Raw genomic sequence first — 25,461 nt, 5'->3', positions numbered from 1 at the left:
AATGAGGTGTCAACCTGCTGAAGCTACCAAACAGGACTACTTGTATGCCAAACGGCATAAGCAGCAAGTGAGAGACAGAGCTAAGCAATCCCGCAACCAACAGGTCAGATCTAAGCTTTGCAGTCCTGACAGATCCAGCCCTGAATGATGGTGGACAATTAAGCAACTAATTAGAGAAGAAGGCTCCACAAATGTCATCATACTCAATGATGGAAGAGCCTAACACATCTGTGCAAAAGATAAGGCTAAAGCATTCACAGTAATCTTCAGCCAGAAGTATCAATTGGATGATCCATCTTGACCTCCTCCAGTTGTCCACTGCATGACCGATACCAGTATTCAGCCAATTCGGTTCACTTCAGGTGATATCAAAAAATGGTTGGAACACTGGGTATAGAACAGAATAGATTAGAATCCCTATCGTGTGAAGCAGGCTATTCAGCCCATCAAGTCCACACTAATCCTCTGAAGAGCATCCCACCCAGACCTACCTCCCTACCCTATCCTTGTAACTCTACATTTCCTATGGCGGATCAACCTAACATGCACATCTTTGTGACTGTGGGAGCAAACTGGAGCACCCGGAGGAAACCCATGCAGACGTGGGGAGAATGTTCAAATTTCACACAGTCCGTCAGCCGAAGGTGGAATTGAACCTGGCGCTGTGAAGCAGCAGTGCTAACCACTGAGCCACGATGCGGCCTCCTTTTAAACCTAATGCACCTCCTATTCCAGGTGGTCTCCCATCCAAGTCCTAACGAGGCCTGAGTCTGCTTAGCTTCTGAGATCAGATGAGATCAGGCATTTTTTAGACAAGTATGGTTGCAGGCTCCAAAGGCAATGGGTCCTGACGCTATTCTGACAATAGTACCGAAAACTTGTCCTTCAGAATTTACCACTCCCCTGGCCAAGCCGTTCCAGTGCAGTTACAACATTGCCATCTGCTCAACAATGTGAAAATGTGTGTCCTGTACAAAAGCAAGGTCAAATTCAACCTGGACAATTACTGCCCCATCAGTCTACTCTCGATCATCAGCAAAGTAATGGAAGGTGTCATCAACAGTACAATCAAGCAGCACCTATTCAGCAATAACCCGCTCAGTGACGTTGAGTTTGGGGTTCTGTCAGCTCTTGACCTCATTACGGCCTTGGTTCCAATACAGGCAAAAGAGCTGAATTCCAGAGGTAAGGTGAGAGTGACAGCCCTTGTCATCAGGGCTGCATTTGACCAAGTGTGGCATCGAAGAGCCCTAGCAAAACTGGAATCAATGGGCATCAGGGGCAAACTCTCCACTGGTTGGAGTTGTACTTGGGAAGATGGTTGCGGTTGTTGGAGTTCAGTTATCTCGGCTCCAGGACATCTCTGCAATAGTTCCTTATGGTAGTGTCCTCGGCCCAACAATCTTTAGCTGCTTCATCAATGACCATCATAAGATCAAAAGTTTGGATGTTCATCAATAATTGCACAATGCTCTACACCATTTCCAAATCCTCAGATACTGAAACAATCCATGTTCAAATGCAACAAGATCTGGATGATATCAAGGCTTGGGCTGACAAATGACAAGTAACATTCGCGCCATACAAATGCCAGTCAATGGCTATCTCAAATAAGAGTCAATCTAACAACTTCCCCTGAGTGCCCACAATCAACATCCTGGGGGCTACCATTTACTGGAGTCATTACATAAACACTGGCTACAAGAGCAGGTCACAGGCTAGGAATATTGTACATAGAACAATACAGCAAAGAACAGGCTCTTCAGACCTTGATGTTGAACTATTCTCAGCTCATCCCCTACACTATCCAATCATCATCCATGTGCTTATCCAAGGATTGTTTAAATTTCTCTAATGTGGCTGAGTTAACTACATTGGCAGGTAGGGCATTCCACGCCCTTACCTCTGAGTAAAGAACCTACTTCTGACATCTGTCTTAAATCTATCACCTCTCAATTTGTAGTTATTCCCCTTTATACAAGCTGACGCCATCATCCTAGGAAAAAGACTTTCACTGTTAACCCTATGTAATCCTTTGATCATCTTGTATGTTTCTATCAAATCCTCTCTTAGGTCTGTTCTCACTGGAAAGAATGAGGCTAAGTTTCTCAGCCTTTCCCCATAAGACCTTCCCTCCAGACCAGGCATCATCCTGGTAAATCTCCTCTGTACCTTTTTTCCAATGCTTCCACATCCTTCCTGAAATATGGCGACCAGAACTGTACACACTATTCCAAGTGCAGCCGCACTAGCTTGGTAACTCATCACCTGTCTCTCCAAATCTTGTCCAGCAGCTACAAGGTACAAGTCAGGAGTGTGATGAAATACTCCAAACTTACCTGGATGGGGTCAGCTCAAACAACACTCAAGAAATTTGACCGGCATCCCATCCACAAGCACTCACTTCTTCCATCACTGATGCTCGGTAACAGCAGGGTGTACTGTTTATAAAGATCCATGCAGAAATTCGTCAAAGATCTTTAAACAGCTCCTTCCAAACCCCTTACCACTTCCATCTAAGATAAGGGTAGCAGATACATGGGAACACCACCAAGCCATTCAGTATCCTGGATCAACCTACTGTGTGGACTGTGGAGATTCAAGAAGGCAACTCACCACATTCTGAAGGGAAAGTAAGAATAGACAATAAATGCTGGCAACCAGCAATGCTCATGTGCCATGAGTGAATAAATGAAACAAAATCCTTTTAGACTGTCAAGAGTTTCAAAGAACTTCCTAAAAAAATAGTTAGGTGCTTGTTTTGGACCTGTGCAGACTCGATAGTCTGAAGGGCCTTTTCCTATACTGTAGACGTTTATAACTCTGACTAACAGATGTGTTAGAAGTTTAGTGAAACATTTAAATTAAAATTTCCATATAAATTAGGAAGGTAAAATTAGTAATTTGAAGGTACCTGTTCACAAAAAATCATCATACAATCTATACTCTAGACTGATTTCTCAAATTATGAATGAGAATTCCTTTCAATAATTACATCATCAATAGATTTATAACATTCTTTTCTGTCAGGATACTTCCTGAGTTACATTCAAGCTGCATAATGTGAGTTGACATGGAGAAGAAAGCCACAAAGTTGAGAGATATGAGTTTGCATTGAGTTGGCATAAGGGCTATCAACAGCCATGGGGATGACTGTATGCATGAGCCATAAGGGGGCCATTGGGAGTTGATATAACAGCAATCGCTGGCATGGGTTGTGGGGGCAGGTACAGGGCACTGGTTGGCATGGGGTTGAGGGACCGTGCAGGTTGATATGGGTTGGCATGAATGTGGCATGGGGAATGATTGGTGAGAGCAGGAAAGATAGAATTGTAGGGTGATAAGCACACAAGAGGCCTTCAGCCTATTGAGTCTGCACTGAACTATGTACACCAATTCCACTCTTCAGAATTTGGCCCATAGCCTTGAATGTAATGACATTTTAAGTGCTCATCCATGTACCTTTTAAAGATTGTGACATTTCCTGCCACACACTGAACTCCTGGGCAGTGCATTCCAGATCTGTTCCCTATCCAGGAAAAAGTGAGGACTGCAGATGCTGGAAACCAGAGTTTAGATCAGAATGGTGCTGGAAAAGCACAGCAGGTCAGGCAGCATCCAAGGAGCAGGAAAATCGACGTTTTGAGCAAAAGCCCTTCATCAGGAATAGAGATAGGAAGCCTCCAGGGATATCTCTCCACCCCGGAGGCTTCCTGCCTATATTCCTGATGAAGAGCCCGAAACGTCGATTTTCCTGCTCCTCGGATGCTGCCTGACCTGCTGTGCTTTTCTTCCCTATCCACCCCATCCACACCAATCATAAACTTACATGCTTCAATCAGGTCCCCTTTCAACCAGATGATATTTGAATCTTTATTTTTAAACTCATAATCCATTGCCTGAGCCTCCAGGCTGGCTTTCCACTCAGCCTGTCTTGCGAATTGCCAGTCTGCCAAGTGGCCTGACTCCCAATCCAAACTGTTTGGCCCAGCTAAAAATGGGAAGTGCAGGTGGCCATTTTTAATGATCAGGTTTGATAAGCCACAATTTCTCCTGATTCTGTGCACCCAACCTAGGAACAAAATCTGGGGCCAAAAAGAGAAGTGGCAAGAAAATTCTGCGAACAATTTCCTTACGGCAATTATCTTCCAAATGCAACTCAGCCCCTAGAAATCCTGGGTGTCCAATTTATAAAGATGGTCAAATGATAGTATGTTATCCACGCATGAATACAGAGAAATTAGAATAGTTAGGTGCTTGTTTGGACCTGTGCAGACTCGATAGTCTGAAGGGCCTTTTCCTATACTGTAGACGTTTATAACTCTGACTAACAGGTGTGTTAGAAGTTTAGTGAAACATTTAAATTAAACTTCCGTATAAATTAGGAAGGTAAAATCACCATATCCTCCCAGACCATAGGGTTGTTCTCTCACTTGAGAGAGAGAGATGACTGGTGGGGGTTTAACTTGAGGGTCACCACACCTCTTGCAAGGGGAGAGGTTGAGAAGGACAATCTTTCATGGTAACCTCAGCCACTTTGAGAATTGAACCCATGCTACTGGCGTTATTACACATTACAAACCAGCCATTCAGCCAGTGAGCTACTGAAAGAGAATTCCCAGGAACATTCACTGGGAAAGGTCACTGAACCCAAAACATTAACTCTGATTTCTCTCCACAGATGCTGCCAGATATGCTGAGCCTTTCCAGCAATTTCTGCTTTTGTTTCCAATTTCCAGTATCCACAGTTCTTTTGTTTTTTACATTTCTAAAGAAGGTGTCTACCTTCTAGTTTGCACGTCATGTGCATCAGATCAAGTTGTATAAAATCAACTTTTCTAAATTATTAAGAAATTTCCTTTCACTCAGTTTCCCCATCAAAAATGTGTGAACTGGGGAAAGATCTCATGCAATTGAGCTGTTCAATTCTGAAATCAATAGCACTCCTTTATGCCTGAAATTCAGTTGTTATCAATTTTAAAATGTAATGCTCAAAATGAATACTTAGATGAGTCACCCACTATTTGAGCATTCAAAAGGGAATAGTTTCAAAACTGGTTAAAATCCTGTCAAGTATTTTCTAAAATTTTGGATGATAAGCTTCATGTGACATTTTTGACTGTGTTTTGCTTGATCATTAAATGACTCCACTACATGTGAATTTCAAGTTTCCAAAACTGATGCAATGATGTTTGATGTCTAATCAGCTGTTAATAAAAGATAATTGATATCACTGAAAATGCTTAAAAGAGCTCAGGATTTGGTTACCTCCACCAATTTTTTCTTCTTGTTAAGATTATTCTTTTGTAGTTTCTCTGGTTGAGGAGTGGCTCTGCTGACTGGTGGTCTGCAAATAAATTGACAGAAAATGTAACTGTGCAACTGCCTGATAAATTCATTGTGTGGTTTATTACTAACTAGAGATCAAGATTTGGAAAAACTCTCGATTTAAAAAGTGTTTTAATTAAAGCTTAGTGGTGGACCAATCAAATCATATCTGGAACAGAGAGACTTACACTTATCTTTTTCAAAAATATAAAAGTTACGGTCGAGGTTGTCTCCATAGAGGAAATCTGGTTTTGTCCATAACAACTGTATCATTAGGATGTTTTTCTTTGGTATATTCTTTTAGTTTATCATGCATCTCTTTGCACCACCTGTAGATTGCACATAACCTGCACCAAATCTGGCCACTACTTTGGTAAATGTGGCTTAAAGTGTCATTTGGGCACTCTGCTTCCAAACACCTCACTTATTAGCAAGTTCTCAGGTGCTGTACAACTTCACCATTTAGTTTCAGAATCTGTTTTGTTCTTGCACTTTGAGTTTAGTTTCATGTCATTTACTTCTTCCAAAATACTCGAACCTCAGTCTCTGCAAGGCTATAAATATGCAAAATTCATTTAAGTTTGAAGATGGAAATAATATTATTCTAATAAGAAGACACAGTGCACATCCTTTTATTGAAGACCTGCTACTTAAATATGTGTGTTCGCTGTGAAACAAATGTTGTATAAGTAACCAAAATGTCATTCAAACAAGAAGTCAACCCAAAATTAACCAAAGTTTTTGATAGTGGCTGCCTTTCTGCTGTTGTCATTTACACCTCTTTGAGATCCAATTTTATTTCTTTATTTGTGCCATGACTACTTTCCTTTATCTTACTTTGTCTCTTAATGTCATTTTATAACTCCTGTTTTCCATCTTATGTCAGACTTTTCCTTTTGTTCCTTCCATGCCTTTGCATTTACTTAAACTAGCTTTTTCTATTAAAATGTACGGAGAAATCTTAACGGGGGGGGGGGGGGGGGGGGTGAGGAGGTGAGATTAAGTTCAGATGGTGATGAAATGGGTAACCAATTGAGTACTTAAAGCTGCATTGGACCCATCAACTTCTGGGGTTCACATGGTTAAGAACAGACAGTGAAACTATTCCATGGAGGTTTAACATGTCAGAAGAGTTAGTAAGACTGGACAACCTAAATTTAATCTACTTTTGTGCTATAACATTGGTATATGGGCTTCCTGAGCCTCGGGAAACCTGGCGGATTCAGTACTTGTGGCCAGCTCAGCCATGAGGAAACGGCTGGTCCCTTCATAGCATGCAGTGAATGAGGAGGAGCAGGAATGCTTGCTTGTATCTACAAAATGTGAGACTGGGCATTAGACCAATCAGCCTGATTGGAAACCATGTTTGTCAGTTCGGCTAACTTCCAGACAGGAACCTGACCCAGCTAAAAGCCATATGTGGGGAAATTCAGACTTCCAAGTCTTCTGCTTGCTATCAGACCTGCCATTTCCCCTCAAGTTTATTGGCAAGTAACAGATAGCATCTGTGAAACAAGAAACAGAGATATCTGGACTGAGTAGTTCCAGTTTAAAGTAAATTACATTTAATTTCAGATTTCCAGCATTTGCAATATTTTGCTTTTGTAAAACTTAATGGTAATAAGTCCACTACATTGCCGCATAGCTATGCTCCCCATTAGTGAAGCCCAAGAAAGAAAATATGGGCTACTATTGCTCTTGATTTTAATTCCCAACCACCTACTCTCCACATGTTTCCCATTACTTAACTCCCCCTATGAACATAGAGTGTCAATTCAGCCCACCAAGCTTTGTTGGCCCTAAGCCAGCAAAGTACCCCTGAACACCTATCTTTAATGTGTAACTAGACAAGGAACATTACTGAGATTTATCCTAAAGGACACGGCTTTCTAGTGCAACTCATGTAATTTGGTGCTTTGTTGGCTTTCTATGAGGTATTAAATTTCTTTCTTAGATCTTGGATCACCCTTCCTGCATATATGGGAGCAATATTGGACTTATATTCAGTTATTACCAAGTCAATGATCAGTGAAAGTAATCTTAACCCTGAGCACCTCTCTTAGTTCCTTGCTTAACCTTGTTTGGTCCAGTCAATAGAGATTATTTTAAAGCTTCTTGTAATCAACAATATTGGCCTATAAATGAAACAGTGGCTAATCATTCTGTTTTTATACAATCCAAATGTTCATATTTACTAATGGAGTAATGTGAACAATGAAAGTATATAGAGTTATTTTTACACAACACATTCAGGATACGAACTACTGAAAATTTAGAAAATAAGACTGGTGATGTACCTGGATCCCCTTGACAGCAGCAAATAAATTTAAGTGAAAAGAATTAGTATAATTAGGAAAATTATGTAAAATAACTGAACACATGCACAAGCATTTTCATCAGTTTCAACCAACATTCCTGTATTGCACAAACCATGCTTCTCAATCATGCCAGCAAATAAAACCAAAAATCAGATTGTACCAGTCTACAAATTCAGAAAACCCATACCCTGATATCACTGGGAAAATTCTGCACTAAGCTCCTATAAAATAAGGAGGAAACAAAGAGGAAGCTATGTCAATGCTTCCTATGAGCACTGGGTTCATGTAACCCTCAATAATCAGTACTCAATAATACTTACTGCACTTGCAATTTCTGAAATGAAAAGGTGAATAATACTAAATTATTAAATAATAGAATCATAGAAGAAAGTAACTGGCAGCTGCTGGTGTAATTAGTATATTTAATCAAAGTAACTATTCCTTAGGGAACCTATCCAAAAAAATCCTGTATGAAAATTCTTGTTCTGTGCTGTACATCTCTATGACTCTATATCCAAAAATTTTTTCATAGTCTGAAAGATGAAGAACTATGCAGTATTTCTCAACTTAATTTTACCATACATTACTTAATGTAGGTAAGGTAAAATTAAATTAACATATGTTGTAATTTTTCATCTTTCAAACTATGAAAGAATGTTTGTATACCTTACAAGAATTTTCTTACAGGTTTTTCTGGATAATTACCAAACATGGTATTCATAGATTAATCTCTAAATATTGATAAATTAGAAAGTAATAGCAAGTTACTAGGGCTGTAACCAAGTGGTTGAAGACTGGATGAATTATAGGGAAGTATTAATCTGGAGAAATTTTGCAATGTATTATATCTGATTCTAAATAATTAGCTACAGTTCACAAAACATCATACAGCCAACTCTCCATTATGGAGAGACAATTGGTAATGCTTAATTTGAGTGAGTACAATTCTGCAAGTATAGAGCAAGGCAAGAAGGCAGGCCTCCATAAACTAACATAGCTAAAGCAGTCAGCACCAGTGCACTGTCAGTATCATTTTGCACCTCATTTTTACTTTCTCTCAGCATTTGGAAAACAGTGACAGGATTGGGCAGAGTCAGCATGGCTTTATGAAAGGAAAATCATGCTTTGCAAATTTACTGGAAGTTTGAGGATCTAACTAGTTGAGTAGATAAAGGGGAACAAGTAAACGTGCTTTATTGGACTTTCAGAATGGTTTCACTAAGGTCCCAATAAGAGATGAGCATGCAAAATTAAAATTCATGGGGTTGGGTATAATGGATTGAGAACTGGCTGGCAGAAAGGAAACAAACATGAGGAATAAATAGACCATTTTCCAAGTGACACCCAGTGATGTACAGCATGGATCAATAGTTGGACCCCAGTTATTCACAATGTCTACTAATAATTTAGATGAGGGAACTGAACATATTTTCTCAGCAATCTCAGTTCTCAATGAGTAGGTTGATTGTCTCCTAATGTTGCATTTTTGAAAACTGTCTATTTATTTCTAAGCTCCAATACAATTAATGTCAAGAATAGCCAATCATCAACTACTCTCCCTGGATGAAAGGGTAATTTGTTTCATGTTGCTAGGAGGAAGATAGCAGTAGAACTCAATTTTGAGATCAGGTTACAGATGTTCCTAGAAATAAATGAGTGTCTCAGATAGACAGTAGAAGATCTGTCAGAGGGAAAAGGCTATTTGCCTTTTCAAGGCACCATAGTCTGATGTGGGAGAGATTTAGACACATTCTGCAGCCATCACAGGATTCCAGGAAATTCATGCTAGCATGAGAAGAATGATATGAATGGGCTTTCATATATTTTTCCCATTTATTTTCAGGATATGGTCATCACTGGCTAGGCCAGCTTTTATTGCCCATCCCAAATTGCACTTGAGAAGCTGAGTGTTAAGCTGCTTTCTTGAGTGTCTGCAATCTTTGGGGCTTATATGCATCCATAGTGCTGTTCGTAAGAGAGTGGTACTGGGTGAAGGGTTTTAGAAACTCTCCAAAATCTGTGGAAAGCACTTAGAGATAGTCACTCTATGTTCTTGCTTGACAAAGTGGGGATGCAGAAATCCTTTGGATGCTGGGAACAAGTTATGAGAATTGTCATTCCATGGTGTAATATGTAGTAAGTCTAGAGGAATGTTCTTTTCTGTAGTTCAAAATAAAAGTTGCCTACACAAAATAAAATAGTATGCAATCAATAGCACTTTCAGTCAGTTGTTTTACAAAATTTTAGAGTATGAAATCTTGTGTATTTTTTCAGCTCTCAATGGAAGTTCAAATATCTTTTGAAGTATTTTCAATCCCTTTAATGATAACAATACAATACACTATATTTTAAGAAAACTCAAAGATATTTTATTGTGTCAAAATGTCAAAACCAGAATGCACAATATAATATACAGTGACAATGTTTTTATATTAATATAATATAGAATTATAAAATTATATTTATAATTAAATATACACATAATACTTACTTGACAATTCCCTGCCTCCAAAGGAAAGCAAGTTAAAACATAATACAATATTAAGTGTTTCTTAGCAAATGTTCAAATTTTTAAAGTAATTGCACAATGACTGAATCTATTAAGAGATCTGTTTTCAGGTAGAAAATTTGCTAAACAGGTGAGGAAGACATTTGTGTCATTTTATTTACTTTATTCAAATTTGTATAATCTTATTCAGTAGGCAAGATAGCTTAAGTCTACTGTTAGCTAATGCTGGTAATAATTAAATCTGTAGCAAGGAGTCGGACACCAACATTTTAATCAGTGTGCTTTGCCACGTTACAAGACAGTCTGATGACATTGATACTATCTTGAATGTGTTACGCTGATGTAGCTTAACACTTGAAATTCTTGATTTGTGTGAAATGAAATGGTGGATTTTTGTTATTTGAAATCAAGTATGGTTTAGACTTAATCATGAGGAGAAACAAATTCATGTTGATCATCTACTTCGATATAAATCCATCACTTTTTATTACTGTGCAGCATTTTTATATTACAGATATCAGAGAGTTGTAGTCAGGCAGTTTACTAGTTGAAATAATATTTGTCAAAACATGGTCAGCAGACTAATTTAAATGCTGATTTATTTACAGCAGAAGCAGCAGCCTAGAGATACTTGAACATAGAAATCTATTAATTTTACCGACACTTCGTATTCAAAGCATTCAGTAACGGAGTTAACAACTACAGTGTTTTCGCATACTACTATACTATTCAAAACATCAAACAAAACGTTTAGAGCAATAGAATAGATAGATTTGATTTGAAGGATGTTCTTTGAATAGAATTCAAATGTTGCAAATGCAACAATGGAAAAAAATTCAAATCAGTATATCTTTAATCACATCACAGCAAAAGAGTTGTTTAGTAACTGACCTTAAAGATTTTTCACTAAAAAAACTGTCAATTCATTTAAGCAGCAAAGTGAAACAAAGAATTATTACTTCCTAATTACCAACTACAAATTTATTTCAAGACTACTTAAATCTATTTCATTGAAGAACACTTTAATTTCAGAATTTCCAGATATTGTATTAATCATGAGTAAAGCTCTTAATTCTATACCAAATATCAAAATATACGATACTTCCGTAAGCTCTCTTTACACAATATGCATTGTTCAAAATTTTCTCTGCTTGTCCTTGGAACAAGCAAATTAGACAAAGAAAAGTTAGTGGATGCGATCTATTTGTATTTCCAGAAGGCCTTTGACAAGGTTCTACACAGGAGGCTGCTAAACAAGATAAGAACTCATAGATTAGGGGCAAGGTACTGGCATGGTTAAAGGATTGACTGACTGACTGAAGGCAGAGGATAAACAGGTATTTTTTTGGATGGCAGCTGGTAACTAGTGGAGTTCCACAAGGCTATGTAACTATTCATGTTATACTTTAATGACTGGCTGAAGGAACTGAGGGAATTGTTGCTAGGTTTGCAGATGACATAAAGATAGGTGGAGGGCAGGAAGTGCTGAGGTAGCAGGTATGCTGCAGAGGACTTGGACAGGCTTGGAGAGTGGACAAGGAAGTGGCAGATGGAATACAATGTGGGAAAATGTGAGGTTATACACTTTGGTAGGAAGAACAGAGGCATAGACTATTTTCTAAATGGGCCAAAACATGTGGTGCTGGAAAAGCACAGCAGGTCAGGCATGATGAAGCATTCCTAATGAAGGGTTTATGCCTAAAATGTCAACTCTCCTGCTCCTCGGATGCTGCCTGACCTGCTGTGATTTTCCAGCACCACGCTTTTTGACTCTGACTCTCTAGCATCTGCAGTCCTCACTTTCTCTCATTCTCTAAATGGGAAAGGCTACAGAAATCTGAAGCACAAAGGGACTTGGGATGCCGAGTTCAGGATTCTCTTAAGATTGACATGCAGGTTCAGTTCACAGTTAGGAGGGCAAATGTAATATTGAACAGAAGGATACTGCTGAGGATGTATAAGGCTCTGGTCAGACCGCACGTGGAGTATTACATGCAGTTTTGGGATCTATATCTAAGGAAGGATGTACTGTTGTTGGAGGGGGTACAGAGAGGTTTATGAGAATAATTCCAGGGATGAAAAGCTTGTCATATGAGAAGCGGTTTCAGGGTGGTTCAGTACTTGGAGTTTAGAAGGAAAAGGAGAGATCTAATTGAAACACAAAATATTGAGAGGCCTGGATTGAGCAGATGTGTTCTTCTGTTCCCTTTCCACACCTTGCGGTCTACGTGGGAGACAAAGCTTGTGCTTATGTTGGTTCTTGTATCTGTTCTTTTTCCTGAAACAAATTATGAACCTGCTTCTAGGAGATATAACTTGAGAATCACCACCCCACATTAAGCAGGAATGACCAGGAGATTCTTCTGTTATAACTACCTGCTTTAGGGTGTAGGTTTGCTCGCTGAGCTGTAGGTTTGATATCCAGACATTTCATTACCTGGCTAGGTAACATCATCAGTGGCGACCTCCAAGTGAAGCGAAGCTGTTGTCTCCTGCTTTCTATTTATATGTTTGTCCTGGATGGGGTTCCTGGGGTTTGTGGTGATGTCATTTCCTGTTCGTTTTCTAAGGGGTTAATAGATGGTATCTAGATCTATATGTTTGTTTATGGCATTGTGGTTGGAGTGCCAGGCCTCTAGGAATTCTCTGGCATGTCTTTGCTTAGCCAGTCCCAGGATAGATGTGTTACCCCAGTCGAAATGGTGTTTTTTTTCATCTGTGTGTAGGGCTACGAGGGAGAGAGGATCATGTATTTTTGTGGCTAGCTGGTGTTCGTGTATCCTGGTGGCTAACTTTCTTCCTGTTTGTCCTATATAGTGTTTGTGGCAGTCCTTGCATGGAATTTTGGAGAAGCCGTTGGTTTTGTCCATGGGTTGTACTGGGTCTTTTAAGTTTGTTAGTCTTTGTCTGAGAGTGTTGGTGGGTTTGTGTGCTACTAGGATTCCGAGGGGTCTTAGTAGTCTGGCTGTCATTTCTGAAACTTTTTTGATGTATGGTAAGGTGATTAGGGTTTCTGGCTGTGTTTGGTCTGCTTGTCGTGGTTTGTTCTTGAGACTCGCATTCCTGGACATCACAGTCGAAAGAAAGGACAATGAAGAACTACAGAAAACTGACAAACACTGACCAAATACTTAACTACACCAGCAACCATCCCAACACACACAAACAAAGCTGTATGAGAACACTATTCCAACGAGCCACCACAAACTGCAGCACAGATGAACTTTGGAAAACAGAGGAGAACCACCTATACAACGTATTCAAGAAGAATGGATACTCAAAAAATACAGTGCGCAGATTCCTCAAGAACAAACCACAATAAGCAGATCAAACACAGCCAGAAACCCTAACCACCTTACCATACACCAAAGAAGTTTCAGAAATGACAGCCAGTCTACTAAGATCCTTCGCTTCACTTGGAGGTCGCCACTGATGTTACCTAGCCAGGTAATGAAATGTCTGGATATCAAACCTACAGCTCAGCGAGCAAACCTACACCCTAAACCTCAACCTGAGCTACAAACCTTCACAAACTTTGCATAACTACCTGCCACTGGTATTGTGGAAGGGTCCACACATTGAGAGTGAAGTTTTTCGGCTATGTTACGAATGCACTTTCCATGACCATTAAGTCTTGGAGTGGACTGAAACTCAGAACTCAGTCAGAAGAAAGGAGACTATACATTGCACCACAACACCTCTTATCCGTTGTGTACATAAGAACAACTGTCAGTCAAAATCACTGAATAGCAATAACTACTAACTGGATTCCAGCATAAATTTTCCAAAATAAACCCCAAGAATCATACAAATATTTGCAATGCTTTTTTTTAAAAAAAAATTAAACATATTACATCTTATAAATATAATTCTAAGGCATGTAAATGGATGCTATCAAGAAATTTTACAGTTGTTGAATTGGGGATTTGCCTTCATAATGTCTTGGTCTGCAGGAAAGCAGTGCAGAGTTGTGACAACTGATCAAAGAATACTTAAGTACCAAACAGGATTGGATTGGCACATGCAAGATCAATCATTGTCAGTCATGGTCTAAAGCTTTGCTGCACTTCATTGTAAGTAAGGCACAATGTTAACTTCTGGGAAGCATTGTGAATTGGCATAGATAGCCAAATTCTCATAATAGGATTTCATGAAATACCACATTGGTTTGAGTGGTCAGAGTGGAAATTGAGTAATGCCATTTTTCTGAAAAATGCACCAAGTATTTCCCTCACAACTCATGTCCTTTCCTTTAACAAACTTGCCAAAGGCTACCATGCTTTGGCTTCTATCTTTAATAATCTTCTTCATTCATAGCCCTCACAAATATTTTCTCCTACAACTATTCTGTTCTTCAGATTTATTAAATGTTGGAGTGACATGTTGGTATGTTAGTTTCCTTTTGCCACATGTAATGGCTTGTATGTTGAATAAGAATTAAAAATCCACTGCAGATCCTAAAATTTAGTTTGAAAAACTGTTGAGACTGTTGTAGATGCAAAATATTAAATATGTTCAGTAAGTTTTTGTTTATGCATGAAATCTGTCCTAAAATAAAGAACATTGTTTATATACCTCAAGTAATGTAAAGTTGTTAAGGTTTAAGACAGTTATGTTTATTCTAAGAGTGTTCAAACTATTAGAATATCTAAGAAGTATTATTTAATTTGTGCTGTGAATTTTCTGTGGAAAATATAGATGATAAAATTTTCCATTAAGAACATGCAAAAGAACTAAACCAAAGTGTAATAAAAATGAGAACAATTATTAACTTTTACACGATATAATCAACATTGCCAATAAGGTGGATTTTCAAAGCAATAATGTACCTTTCTTCTGTTGAGACTTCTTTTGGTTGAAGATGTGGCTTTGTGCCTGACATCTCCCTGATACTAACTGCATAGATCTTGGTTGTGTAATCGATGGACTTCTCTTTTGCAACATCACTGTCATAGCCTAGAAAAATGTAGAATCAATTGTCGAAAAATAATAATGAAAAGTAATCTTCTTCTGTTTTATGTTCAGACACAGAATTGGCCTCATTGACGCTGTATTATCTTGGTAAAGATCTATGGAGCTGGTAAGTAAGAAAGAGTAAGTTTCCGTATAAGTGGTGATCTTTTAAAGTGATTGAAATGTCAAAGAATGACTCGAAACAATAAGAAAAGATGCCACTAAGATGACTATTACTGTTAAACTAATCAGGAATTGGGGATACACCACCAAGTCAATCCATGTTTCATCATGAATGGTTCATGCACTAACAAGACAATTGGAATTCAAGATTATCCTAATCATGGCTGGGCATAATGGCTAGTAAGTGTTCATAAGGCTTAGTTCTAAGTGGTACTGTGTATTAAAAGAAAAAGACAGAAGGATAAATTTAGTCAATGGGAGCACAGCTATAACCCAAGACAACTAGAAATTGAGAGCTGGTTTTATACTGTGAATTGATTGAGTCCACTGCTTTTATTTAGAATTTTTTTGTGCTTGTTGTGATAACTTAAATTTGTGAAACCTCTTCAGACTTCTACTCGAAGTGGTCTTATAATTAGTCAGAACCAGAGGCATAATAGATAGACTTGTGATTGACTTAAGTTATCCAATTCAATTGAATTGAATTCCAAAATCCTACAATACACTGTCACAACCATTACGGAACAAGAATGGAGATATTGAACATTTAATTGTACATGAGGTTTTTAAAATGAGAAGATAATGGGAAAGGGTCAACAATGTGAGGTGAGAGACATGTTTATCCTTTCATCCCCTTTCAAAAATACACAAGAACTGGGGTTAAATGCCAGTCTCACCCTGGTCTGTATGTGTTAGTGAACGAAGGTGCTTGCGTGTGCCAGGGCTGAGATGTATATTAGCCTGGCTTTGAATGATAATGTGCTGTGAAAGTAGTACATGGAAACGCGAGTATCCGAATGTGATGGGCGGGCACTATTTCATTCGGATAATCAATTATTCGGAAAATCGATTAAATGCCTTTCCTCTGGGGCTCGGAGTTTTAAAGTCTGCTCTCTATTCAGGAGACTGCAGCAGTGCGCAGCGCGAGACCCGCCCCCAAACCTGTCCAACCCAGCCCCCCGACTCCCAACCCAGTCCAACCACTCCCCCAACCCCCANNNCCCCCCAGCACAAAGCACGCAAGCCTCCACCCACACACACACACACACACACACACAAATTTTTGACAGGTTCCATGTTTGCCATGTACAGGACAATGTTGGAGAGATTATTCCTGGGAAGCGGGGAGGGGTTAGGGTACACCCCTCTGTAGAACTCCAGGGAAAGTGTGGAGAGATAGAGAGGGCAGGAAGTCAGTCATTTGGAGATGGTGCCTGTTTAATCACTGTAAACAAAAGACACGATCACTGCTGGAAACAGGTCTTTGATGTAATGTTTCTATCAGGGCCTCAAGATCTCCTTCGGATAATCCGATTTTTGAATAATTGGTATTTGGATAATCGAGTTTCCTCTGTAGTTAAAGAACTATCACAACTCTATTACAGGTAAGGGGGTTTCTCACGTTGAGTGTGGAAGCCATTTAGCAAGTTAATTCAAAGGGAACTAGGACAAAGCCAACAATCTCAAAATAGACTGCTCAACTATCAACATTCCACAATCTACTATTCAAAACAACCCAGAGACTGATCTGTATATCTTTTAACTTTTATTTTTTTGGACTTCTCTCACATTTGCTTTTTATGTGGCTACAACATACTTGTCCCTTTTTTCAAAATTATTAACACGGATTCTAAATAGTTTACACCCCCGCACAAATCCCTGTCAGTTTACCACTCTGTACACCAAAATTGTCCAAACTTTTTGTATGTTGTTCACGTGGGCAGCACGATGGCTCAGGGATTAGCACGCTGCGTCATAGTGCCAGGGACCTGGGTTTGATTCAGCCTTGGGCAACTATCTGTGTGGAGTTTGCATGTTTTCCCGTGTCTGCGTGGATATCGTCTGAGTGCTCCGGTTTCCTTCCACAGTCCAAAGATATGTAGGTTAGGTGGATTGGCCATGCTGAATTGCCCAAAATGCCCAGGGATGTTTAGGCTAGCTCGATTAGCATGGAAAATTCAGGGTTATAGGGATAGAGTAGGGAGGTGTGTCTGGGTGGGATGCTGTTCGGAAGATTGGTCTGGACTCGATGGGCTGAATGACCTCCTTCCACACTGTAGGAATTCTATGATTCACACTTCAATATTTTTCTCATGTGACAAACTAGTGAGCAAAGCTCAGTAAGCTAGGGGGCTGAGTATTACATACCTTTGCTGGGTGTGTTTTTGGTGGTGGTCCTGTAACATCGGACTAGCCCACCATCTTCTAGAGCTCACCCCATAATTAAGGATAAATTGAGTTTGTTATTAGTTCAACTGACTCCAATAATACACTGAAGAAGGGCTTATGCCCGAAACATCGATTCTCCTGTTCCCTGGATGCTGCCTGACCTGCTGCGCTTTTCCAGCAACACATTTTCAGCTCCAATAATACACTGCCCATTTAATAGTGTGGTTGGTATGGAATTCATAATTTCTTTTAAAGTAGTAAACCCGTGTGGAGTGAGGGAGAGAGGGGATGTTATTATTGGAGGATGCCCCTTGTCCATGAAGATGGGAAGTTCCTCAAGAAAGAGGCTAAAGTCCCACGAAGAGCTCATTTAATCTATCTGGAAGCAGGCCTGTACTTTCTTTTGTAGCTTCTCCTGGGACATTTTCACACCAGGTCTAGTTCCACTGACTCTGACTTGGGCAGCATGTACCAGATCTTGCGCCCAGAGCATCTCGGAAGAAATTCCTCCTCCTCTTTAGGCGGTAATGGTATCAAGGCTGTGACATCGGCTGCGTCCATCTCAGACTCTTGGGATTCTTCGTGCTATACAGCGGGAGAAAACCCACGGTTTCTGACAGCCTTTCTGGCTGTTCTGAGGGGCTGGATAAATTTTGCACTTGCCCCGTTTGCAAAGAAGCAACTTCAATGTGATCTACATGTTTGTTCAGGACTGCTTCACCTACTTGAACTTTGTATGTCACAGGACCTGACCACATGTTGATATCACCTTGTACCCATGAAGGACCATTTCTGTGCTTTTGACTCCAAACTTTATCCCCAGAAGTAAACTGTCTCTCTCGCTCAAAGAGCATTGGTATCCCTGATGCCCCACAGGTCTGGGAATATCAGGTTTAATCTGGTGCAGATTCTCCTCCCTATCAGCAACTCTGTTGGAGCTATCCTTGTAGTTGTTAGAGGTGGTCTTATAATCAAACAGGACCGGAGACAGTTTGGTATCGAGTGAAGCAGTAGGCTGTTTCTTTAAGCCTGCTTACAATATTTGGACTGCTCTTTTTGCCAGACCATTGGATGATGGCATGGAGCTCTCTAAACATGCTGAATGCCATTTGACTTGAGGAAATACTTGAATTGCCTGCTGGGAAATGACATCCCGTGGTCTGTTACTAATACTTCCAGGAGTCTGTGTATTGCAAATGATGCTCGTGATTTTTCAATTGTCATCACCAAGTTTGACGACTGAACTCTATGCATGTCAACCACTTTGAATGGGCATCTACGACGACCAAGAACATTGAGCCCATGAAAGGACCAGTATAGTCGATGTGCAACCAAGTCCAGGATTTAATTGGCCATTCCCCTGAATGTGGGGGAGCTGTTGGCAGTAATTTTTGTTCTTGTTGATACTCTTTGCATTGCTTCACCAATGTGGCTATTGTCAGAATCCAATCCTGGACACCAGACATATCTTCTTGCCAACATTTTCATTTTGGAAACTCCTCAATAACCCTGGTGGAGTTCAGCCAGTATCTGGCAGCAACCTTTACTTGGGGCACTCACTCTTGTTCCCCAAAATAATGCACCATTCTCTATGGTGCTCTGATCTTGTCTGGTCCAGAAAGATTTCACTTCTGGTTGTGATGGCCCTTTTGCTTCCCAAATCCCCAGCAGCTGTTTTATTTAAGACAGGATTGGATCTTTTTGTGTCCACAGTCAGATAATGCCATTGGTGATGGGAAGGGTGTCCAGAAAGTAAACGGACTCTTCCAGGAGAGGTATCACTTGTGGTGTATCTGCCCGTGGGAGGTGGCTCAAGGCGTCTGCATTTGCCACTTGGCCTCCCAAACGGTGTTTCAACTTATAATTGTACGCACTGGGAATGAGGGTCCAACACTGAATTCTACCAGAAGCTATGGTGGCATTTCCTTGGCTTCTTTAAGTAGCCCTAGCAGGTGTTTGTGGTCCATTACAATTACAAATTTATGTCTGTAAAGGTATTGGTGGAACTTTATCATTCTAAAAATAACCGCCACACCTTCCTTCTCTACCTGTGCGTATTTGTGTTCAGTATCAGCCAAAGTGCAGGAAGCATACACTGTTGGGCATTCCTCTCCATTGGGCCAACGGTGAGCCAACACTAAACCTGATATTGTAGGGGATGCATTACATGTCAGCACCACCTCTCGCTTGGGAATGTAGTGGGCCAACACCTTAGAAAATAATAGATGCTTTTTCACTTCCCTACAGGCTACTTCTTGGCTAAATGACCATTTTCGGGGCTGACGCTTTATCAATAACAGGTATAAGGGTGTCAGGATGGAGGCCAGGTTAAATATAAACTTTCCGTAATAATTCACCAACCCAAGGAAAGACCTAAGCACCTGTACAGACATGGGAATGTTGATCGTCCTCACTTTATCTTTCAATGGGTGTAAACTGGTCTTGTTGACTCTGTAGCCCAAGTAGCTCACTTGGGGTGCCTGGAATACACACTTCTCCCTTCTAAGGTGTACACCCACCTGGGAAAAATATCTAAGGACTACGTCCAAGTTCTGTAAGTGTTCTGTATTGGTCATCCCTGTTATTAGCATGTCATCCAGATAAAAAGTGATCTGGGATGAACCTTCTAAGATGTTCTTCATCATCTGCTAAAAGGTTGCATAGGCTGATGATACCCCAAATGACAGTCTTATATATTGATACAAACTCTGGCGGGTATTAATTGTGGCATGCTTCTGGCACTCCTCATCTAGTCATAATCACAGGTACTTGTGGCTCATGTCCAGCTTCATGAAGAACAGGCCCCTGCCAGTTTTGCGTACAAGTCCTCTTTGCTAGGCTTTGGATATTTATCCAGCTGCAAGAAGCAATTTACCATTTGCTTGAAATCACCACAAGGATGACTGACCCATAAGGCTTCACAATTGGTACGACCTGTGCGGACCATTCCACAAACTGTACCAGTTTGATGATTCCTTCACTTTGCAGTGTCCTGATTTCTGCCTCTACTTTTGCACACAAGGCAGATAGTAGTGAGTGGGCCTTGCAAAACTGTAGAATTGCTTTGTGGTCAACATGTAAGATGGCCTCAGCTCATTTGATAGTCCTTAGTCCTTCTTGAAAAACTTCTGGGTATTTAATTTGGACTTCAGTCAGGCAGCCATTTTCTAATTGAAAAATGTGAAACTAATTAAGGTGAATCTTTCTCAATCAATTCTGCCCCATCAAGCTAGGGCCCGAGTCCTACAATCAGTGATAACTGAACCAGCTGCTACTCATAGGAGACCAGAATGGAGGTCTCACTCTTAATCTGTAATGGTTTTCTGGTACAGGTTCGCAGCCTGGTCAAGGTCTTGCACAAACTTAAGGATTGAAGTCCAGAGCGAATTTTGTTAAAGACTGGCTCTGCACCAGTATTGACCTCCATTAGAACTGGGTTACCATTTAACCAGATATTTATTTTGATTAGTTCTGATTTGGATGTTACTAAGTAATTTAACAGTTCCAAACCACACATAGATTTTCCAGGGTATGCACTTTTCTAGATACCAGCCTTGAGTCCTCTTACTCAAGTCAGGCAACGTAGAACTCATTTGTTGTTTCAAGTCCACATACCTGCAGCAATTAGAATAGTATGCTGGCCCGGATCCTGAAGAACATTTTAGTTATTTGACCAATGCTCAGCTTTTTTTTTGGAGTTTTGCTGCGGGCTTATCTAGGGTCTCACTACTCAGGGTATATCCTGCGTCAGGCTATGCAACTGCTTACACTCAAGTGGTTTTCCCTAAGCTCAGTTGGACAGGTGAAGAAAAGGGTGGCTCTGTGTCTGCTTCGGTCCCACAACCTCACCCACCCACAGTGGAATGCTAAATTGCACACGTTCATATAGTAGTTAGACACGCTCACTTGCTCATCCATTCACCCATCCACTAATGTTCACACAGTCACTTTGCTCTTACTCACATCAACACATGCACTGAGTCACACAGGCCCAGGAGGTTTAGTGATTAATATCGCTGAGAGGCAGTATCTGCAGCTATGATGATGACAACCTGTGCTTCCTCCTGCCTAGTCTAACACTCCAGCTTTCCTGTCTTGCATGGCTGCTGCACCCACAGCTCCTCTTGCCAACATCTCTTCCAACAGCATCCCCCACAACTCCCTCCACCACCTTCCCCTAACTCCAGTGGCCCAGCTCCCCTTCTCCTCCTTCCCATCTCCCAGTGGCACAACTCTCATTCACCTCCTCTGCCTCATAATAGGTCAACTCTCATTTATTACCTCCTAAATCAGTGCCTCAGTAAAATTCTCCCAGTCTCTATTCTACATACTCATTGCTATAGGGCGGCACAGTGGCTCAGTGGTTAGCACGGCTGCCTCACAGCACCAGAGTCCCGGGTTCAATTCCAGCCTTGGGCGATTATCTGTGTGGAGTTTGCACACTCTGCCCGTGTCTGCATGGGTTTCCTTTGGGTGCTCTGGTTTCCTCCCACAGTCCAAAGATGTGCAGGTCAGGTGAATTGGCCATGCTAAATTGCCCATAGTGTTAGGTGCATTTGTCAGAGGGAAATGGGTCTGGGTGGGTTACTCTTCGGAGGGTTGGTGTGAACTTGTTGGGCCGAAGGGCTTGTTTCCACACTGTAGGGAATCTAATCTAATCTAGCTTCAAATGTCAAGTTAAGTGAAAATACTTACATTTCACTATTCACCACTATGACTACAGATCATTTATTTCCATCATTTGTTGTTGATATGATCACTAATGGTAAAAAACAGAAGTCTCTGATTGGAGAGTTACTCCTTGTAAAACATTCTAGTTATATTTGCATTTACAACAATGACTTGGCACACCACATAGGATCACTTGATGATCCACACAATGGCCTGCAGGCTGCCTATTGAATAAGCTTAAGATAAATGAACCATTTATTCTCTCAGATTCTTTGTTTACCAATGCTCTACCCATTCGAAGATATTCCTCCCAATAACAGGAGCTGCCATTATTTAATGCAGTAAACTTTTATGTAGCAGCTTACTAAATGTCGTTGGAAATCCAAATAAACTACATCTACTGGTTTTCCTTTAGTTACCTGCTTCATAAGTCCTCAAAGAACTCTAATAAATTTCTGAGAAAACAATTTCTCTTTCATAAAACCATACTGGGGTTTGTTGAAAATTTCCAAAATGTCTTGTTACTATTAACTTAATAACAGATTCCAGCATTTTGCCAATCATAGATGTTAGGTTGTTTCCTATTTCCAAAGAAGGGGAGTTGCAATTAAAAAACAAAACTAGAAAAATATTTGCAAAGGAAAGAATAGGTGCTGGAGGTGATTTCCTCGAATTGCAGGAGCAGCAATTACTGTTTCATATGCTGTTATATTGTTTTGGAACTTTGGAAAAAAGAAGTCAAAACAACAGCAGTTTTAAAAGGGAGAAGAACAGACAAAGGAAGCACATGGTGAGGTCATTGCAGAAGGGAGAGAAAGAGAGAGAGAGAGAACCTGCACAGTTACTGCCTTTGCTGTTTGAATTCGTGTATCGCTGGACATCGGCGTGCATCTGGGAAAATTATCAAACAACGAAATTCACAACTGATCTTGGAGGAACTGTTGGGGGAAGTTCACAGCACAGAATCAGATAAGTTAATTGTTGTTTTAAGTGTGGCCTACAGAGAATCTGCAGTAGTGAGTAGAGTAGGTTCTTTATTCATTATATGTTTTTGGAGACATGTCTTTTGATTTAAACTTAAAATATAAGTCATAACTATTAATTTAACCTGGGGCAGTATTTGTAGAGGAATAAGACGGAGTTATTTTTAGGGTCTGTAGATTGTGAAGGAGCAAAAATGGCCTTGAATAGAGTGATATGTACTTCTTGTCAGATGTGGGAGTTTAAAGAGAGTTTAAGAGTTACTGTGGATTATATCTGCCATAAATGCTGATGGCTGTGAATCTTATCAGATTGAATGGATCGGTTGGAGAGACAGTTAGAAGCAATGAGGAATTTGCAACAACCTTGATGGATGGTAGTTATAGGAAGGGGGGAAATTCTCAGATACAGTCACATAGATGGGTTAACTCCAGGAAAAGTAAGACAGGTAGGCAGCTAGTGCAGTAGTCTTATGTGGATATACCCATTTCAAACAAGGATGCAGTTTTGGAAAATGTAGGGGGTGACGGATTGTCAGGGGAACATAGCACGAACAACCAAGTCTCTGGTATGGAGACTGGCTCTAATGCAACGAGGGGTACATCCGGTTCCAAGAGATCAATTGTGTTAGGGGATTCTCTAGTGCGAGGTACAGACAGACATTTCTGTGGCCTGCAGAGAAAAAGCAGAATGGTGTGTTGCTTCCCTGGTGCCAGGATCAAGGATGTCTCAGAGAGTGCAGAATGTTCTCAAGGGGAAGAGGTTCCACACTGGAACCAACGACACAGGAAGGGAAAAGGTTGAGATTCTGAAGGGAGATTACAGAGAGTTAGGTAGAAATTTAAAAAGGAGGTCCTCGAGATTACTCCTGGTCCTCCGGATTACTCCTGGTGCTACGAGCTAGTGAGGGCAGGAATAGGAGAATAGAGCAGATGAAAGCAGGCTGAGGAGCTGGTGTATGGGGGAAGGATTCACATTTTTGGATCATTGGAATCTCTTTTGGGGTAGAAGTGACCTGTACAAGAAGGATGGATTGCACCTAAATTGGAAGGGGACTAATGTACTAGCAGGGAGACTTGCTAGAGCTGGTCAGGAGGATTTAACCTCGTAAGGTGGGGGAAGGAGGAAGGTAGGTGGGACCCAGGGAGATAGTGAGGAAAGAGATCAATCTGAGACTGGTACAGTTGAGCACAGAGGCGAGTCAAACAGTCTGGGCAAGCAGGGACAAGGTAGGACTAATAAATTAAACTGCATTTATTTCAATGCAAGGGGCCTAAAAGGAAAGGCAGATGAACCCAGGGCATGGTTAGGAAAATGGGACTGGGATATCATAGCAATTACAGAAACATGGCTCCGGGATGGGCAGGACTGGCAGCTTAATGTTCCAGGATACAAATGCTACAGGAAGGATAGAAATGGAGGCAAGACAGGAGGGGGGTGGGTGGCATTTTTGATAAGGGATAGCATTACAGCTGTGCTGAAGGAGGATATTCCTGAAACTACATCCAGACAAGTTATTTGGGTGGAACTGAGAAATAAGAAAGGGATGATCACCTTATTGGGATTGTATTATAGACCCCCTAATAGTTAGAGGGAAATTGAGAAACAAACTTGTGAGGAGATCTCAGCTATCTGTAAGAATAATTGGGTGGTTATGGTAGGGGATTTTAACTTTCCAAACATAGACTGAGACTGCCATAATGTTAAGGGTTTAGATGGAGAGGAATTTGTTAAGTGTGTACAAGAAAATTTTCTGATTCAGTATGTGGATGTACCTACTAGAGAAGGTGCAAAACTTGACTTACTCTTGAGAAATAAGGCAGGGCAGATGACTGACGTGTCAGTGGGGGAGCACTTTGGGGCCAGTGACCATAATTCTATTATATTTTAAAATTATGATGGAAAAGGATAGACCAGCTCTAAAAGTTGAAGTTGTAAATTGGAGAAAGAATAATTTTGACGGTGTTAGGCAAGAACTTTCGAAAGCTGATTGGGGGCAGATGTTCGCGGGTAAAGGGATGGCTGGAAAATGGTTTTTTGATTAGATTAGATTAGATTATTTACAGTGTGGAAACAGGCCCTTCGGCCCAACAAGTCCACACCGACCCACCGAAGCGTAACCCACCCGTACCCCTACATTTACCCCTTTACCTAACACTACGGGCAATTTAGCATGGCCAATTCACCTGACTTGCACATCTTTGGAGTGTGGGAGGAAACCGGAGCACCCGGAGGAAACCCACGCAGACACGGGGAGAATGTGCAAACTCCACACAGTCAGTCGCCTGAGGCGGGAATTGAACCCGGGTCTCTGGCGCTGCGAGGCAGCAGTGCTAACCACTGTGCCAC

The 25,461-nt window shown here is 40.7% G+C and overlaps 1 protein-coding gene across 5 annotated transcripts in view; it reads right to left on the bottom strand.

Moving 5' to 3' along the window:
* LOC122552872 (echinoderm microtubule-associated protein-like 6) overlaps window positions 1-25,461 on the bottom strand; it is a 525,254-nt gene that overhangs the window by 134,437 nt on the left and 365,356 nt on the right. For 2 of the 5 annotated variants that reach the window (XM_043695963.1, XM_043695966.1), the window contains exons 27-30: window positions 14,985-15,111; window positions 10,138-10,152; window positions 7,626-7,634; window positions 5,269-5,347 (exon numbers count right to left, since the gene is read on the bottom strand). In XM_043695963.1, the coding sequence (XP_043551898.1) occupies window positions 5,269-5,347; window positions 7,626-7,634; window positions 10,138-10,152; window positions 14,985-15,111 (230 nt within the window). The remainder of the gene's footprint in view (window positions 1-5,268; window positions 5,348-7,625; window positions 7,635-10,137; window positions 10,153-14,984; window positions 15,112-25,461) is intronic. The other 3 variants (XM_043695967.1, XM_043695964.1, XM_043695965.1) reach the window with 3 other exon arrangements.

The sequence above is a fragment of the Chiloscyllium plagiosum genome, chromosome 9, assembly GCF_004010195.1.
Source record: "Chiloscyllium plagiosum isolate BGI_BamShark_2017 chromosome 9, ASM401019v2, whole genome shotgun sequence".
Lineage (NCBI taxonomy): Eukaryota > Metazoa > Chordata > Chondrichthyes > Orectolobiformes > Hemiscylliidae > Chiloscyllium > Chiloscyllium plagiosum.
The sequence above is the reverse complement of the archived record's forward strand: the minus strand, read 5'-3'. Positions and strand labels throughout refer to the sequence as shown.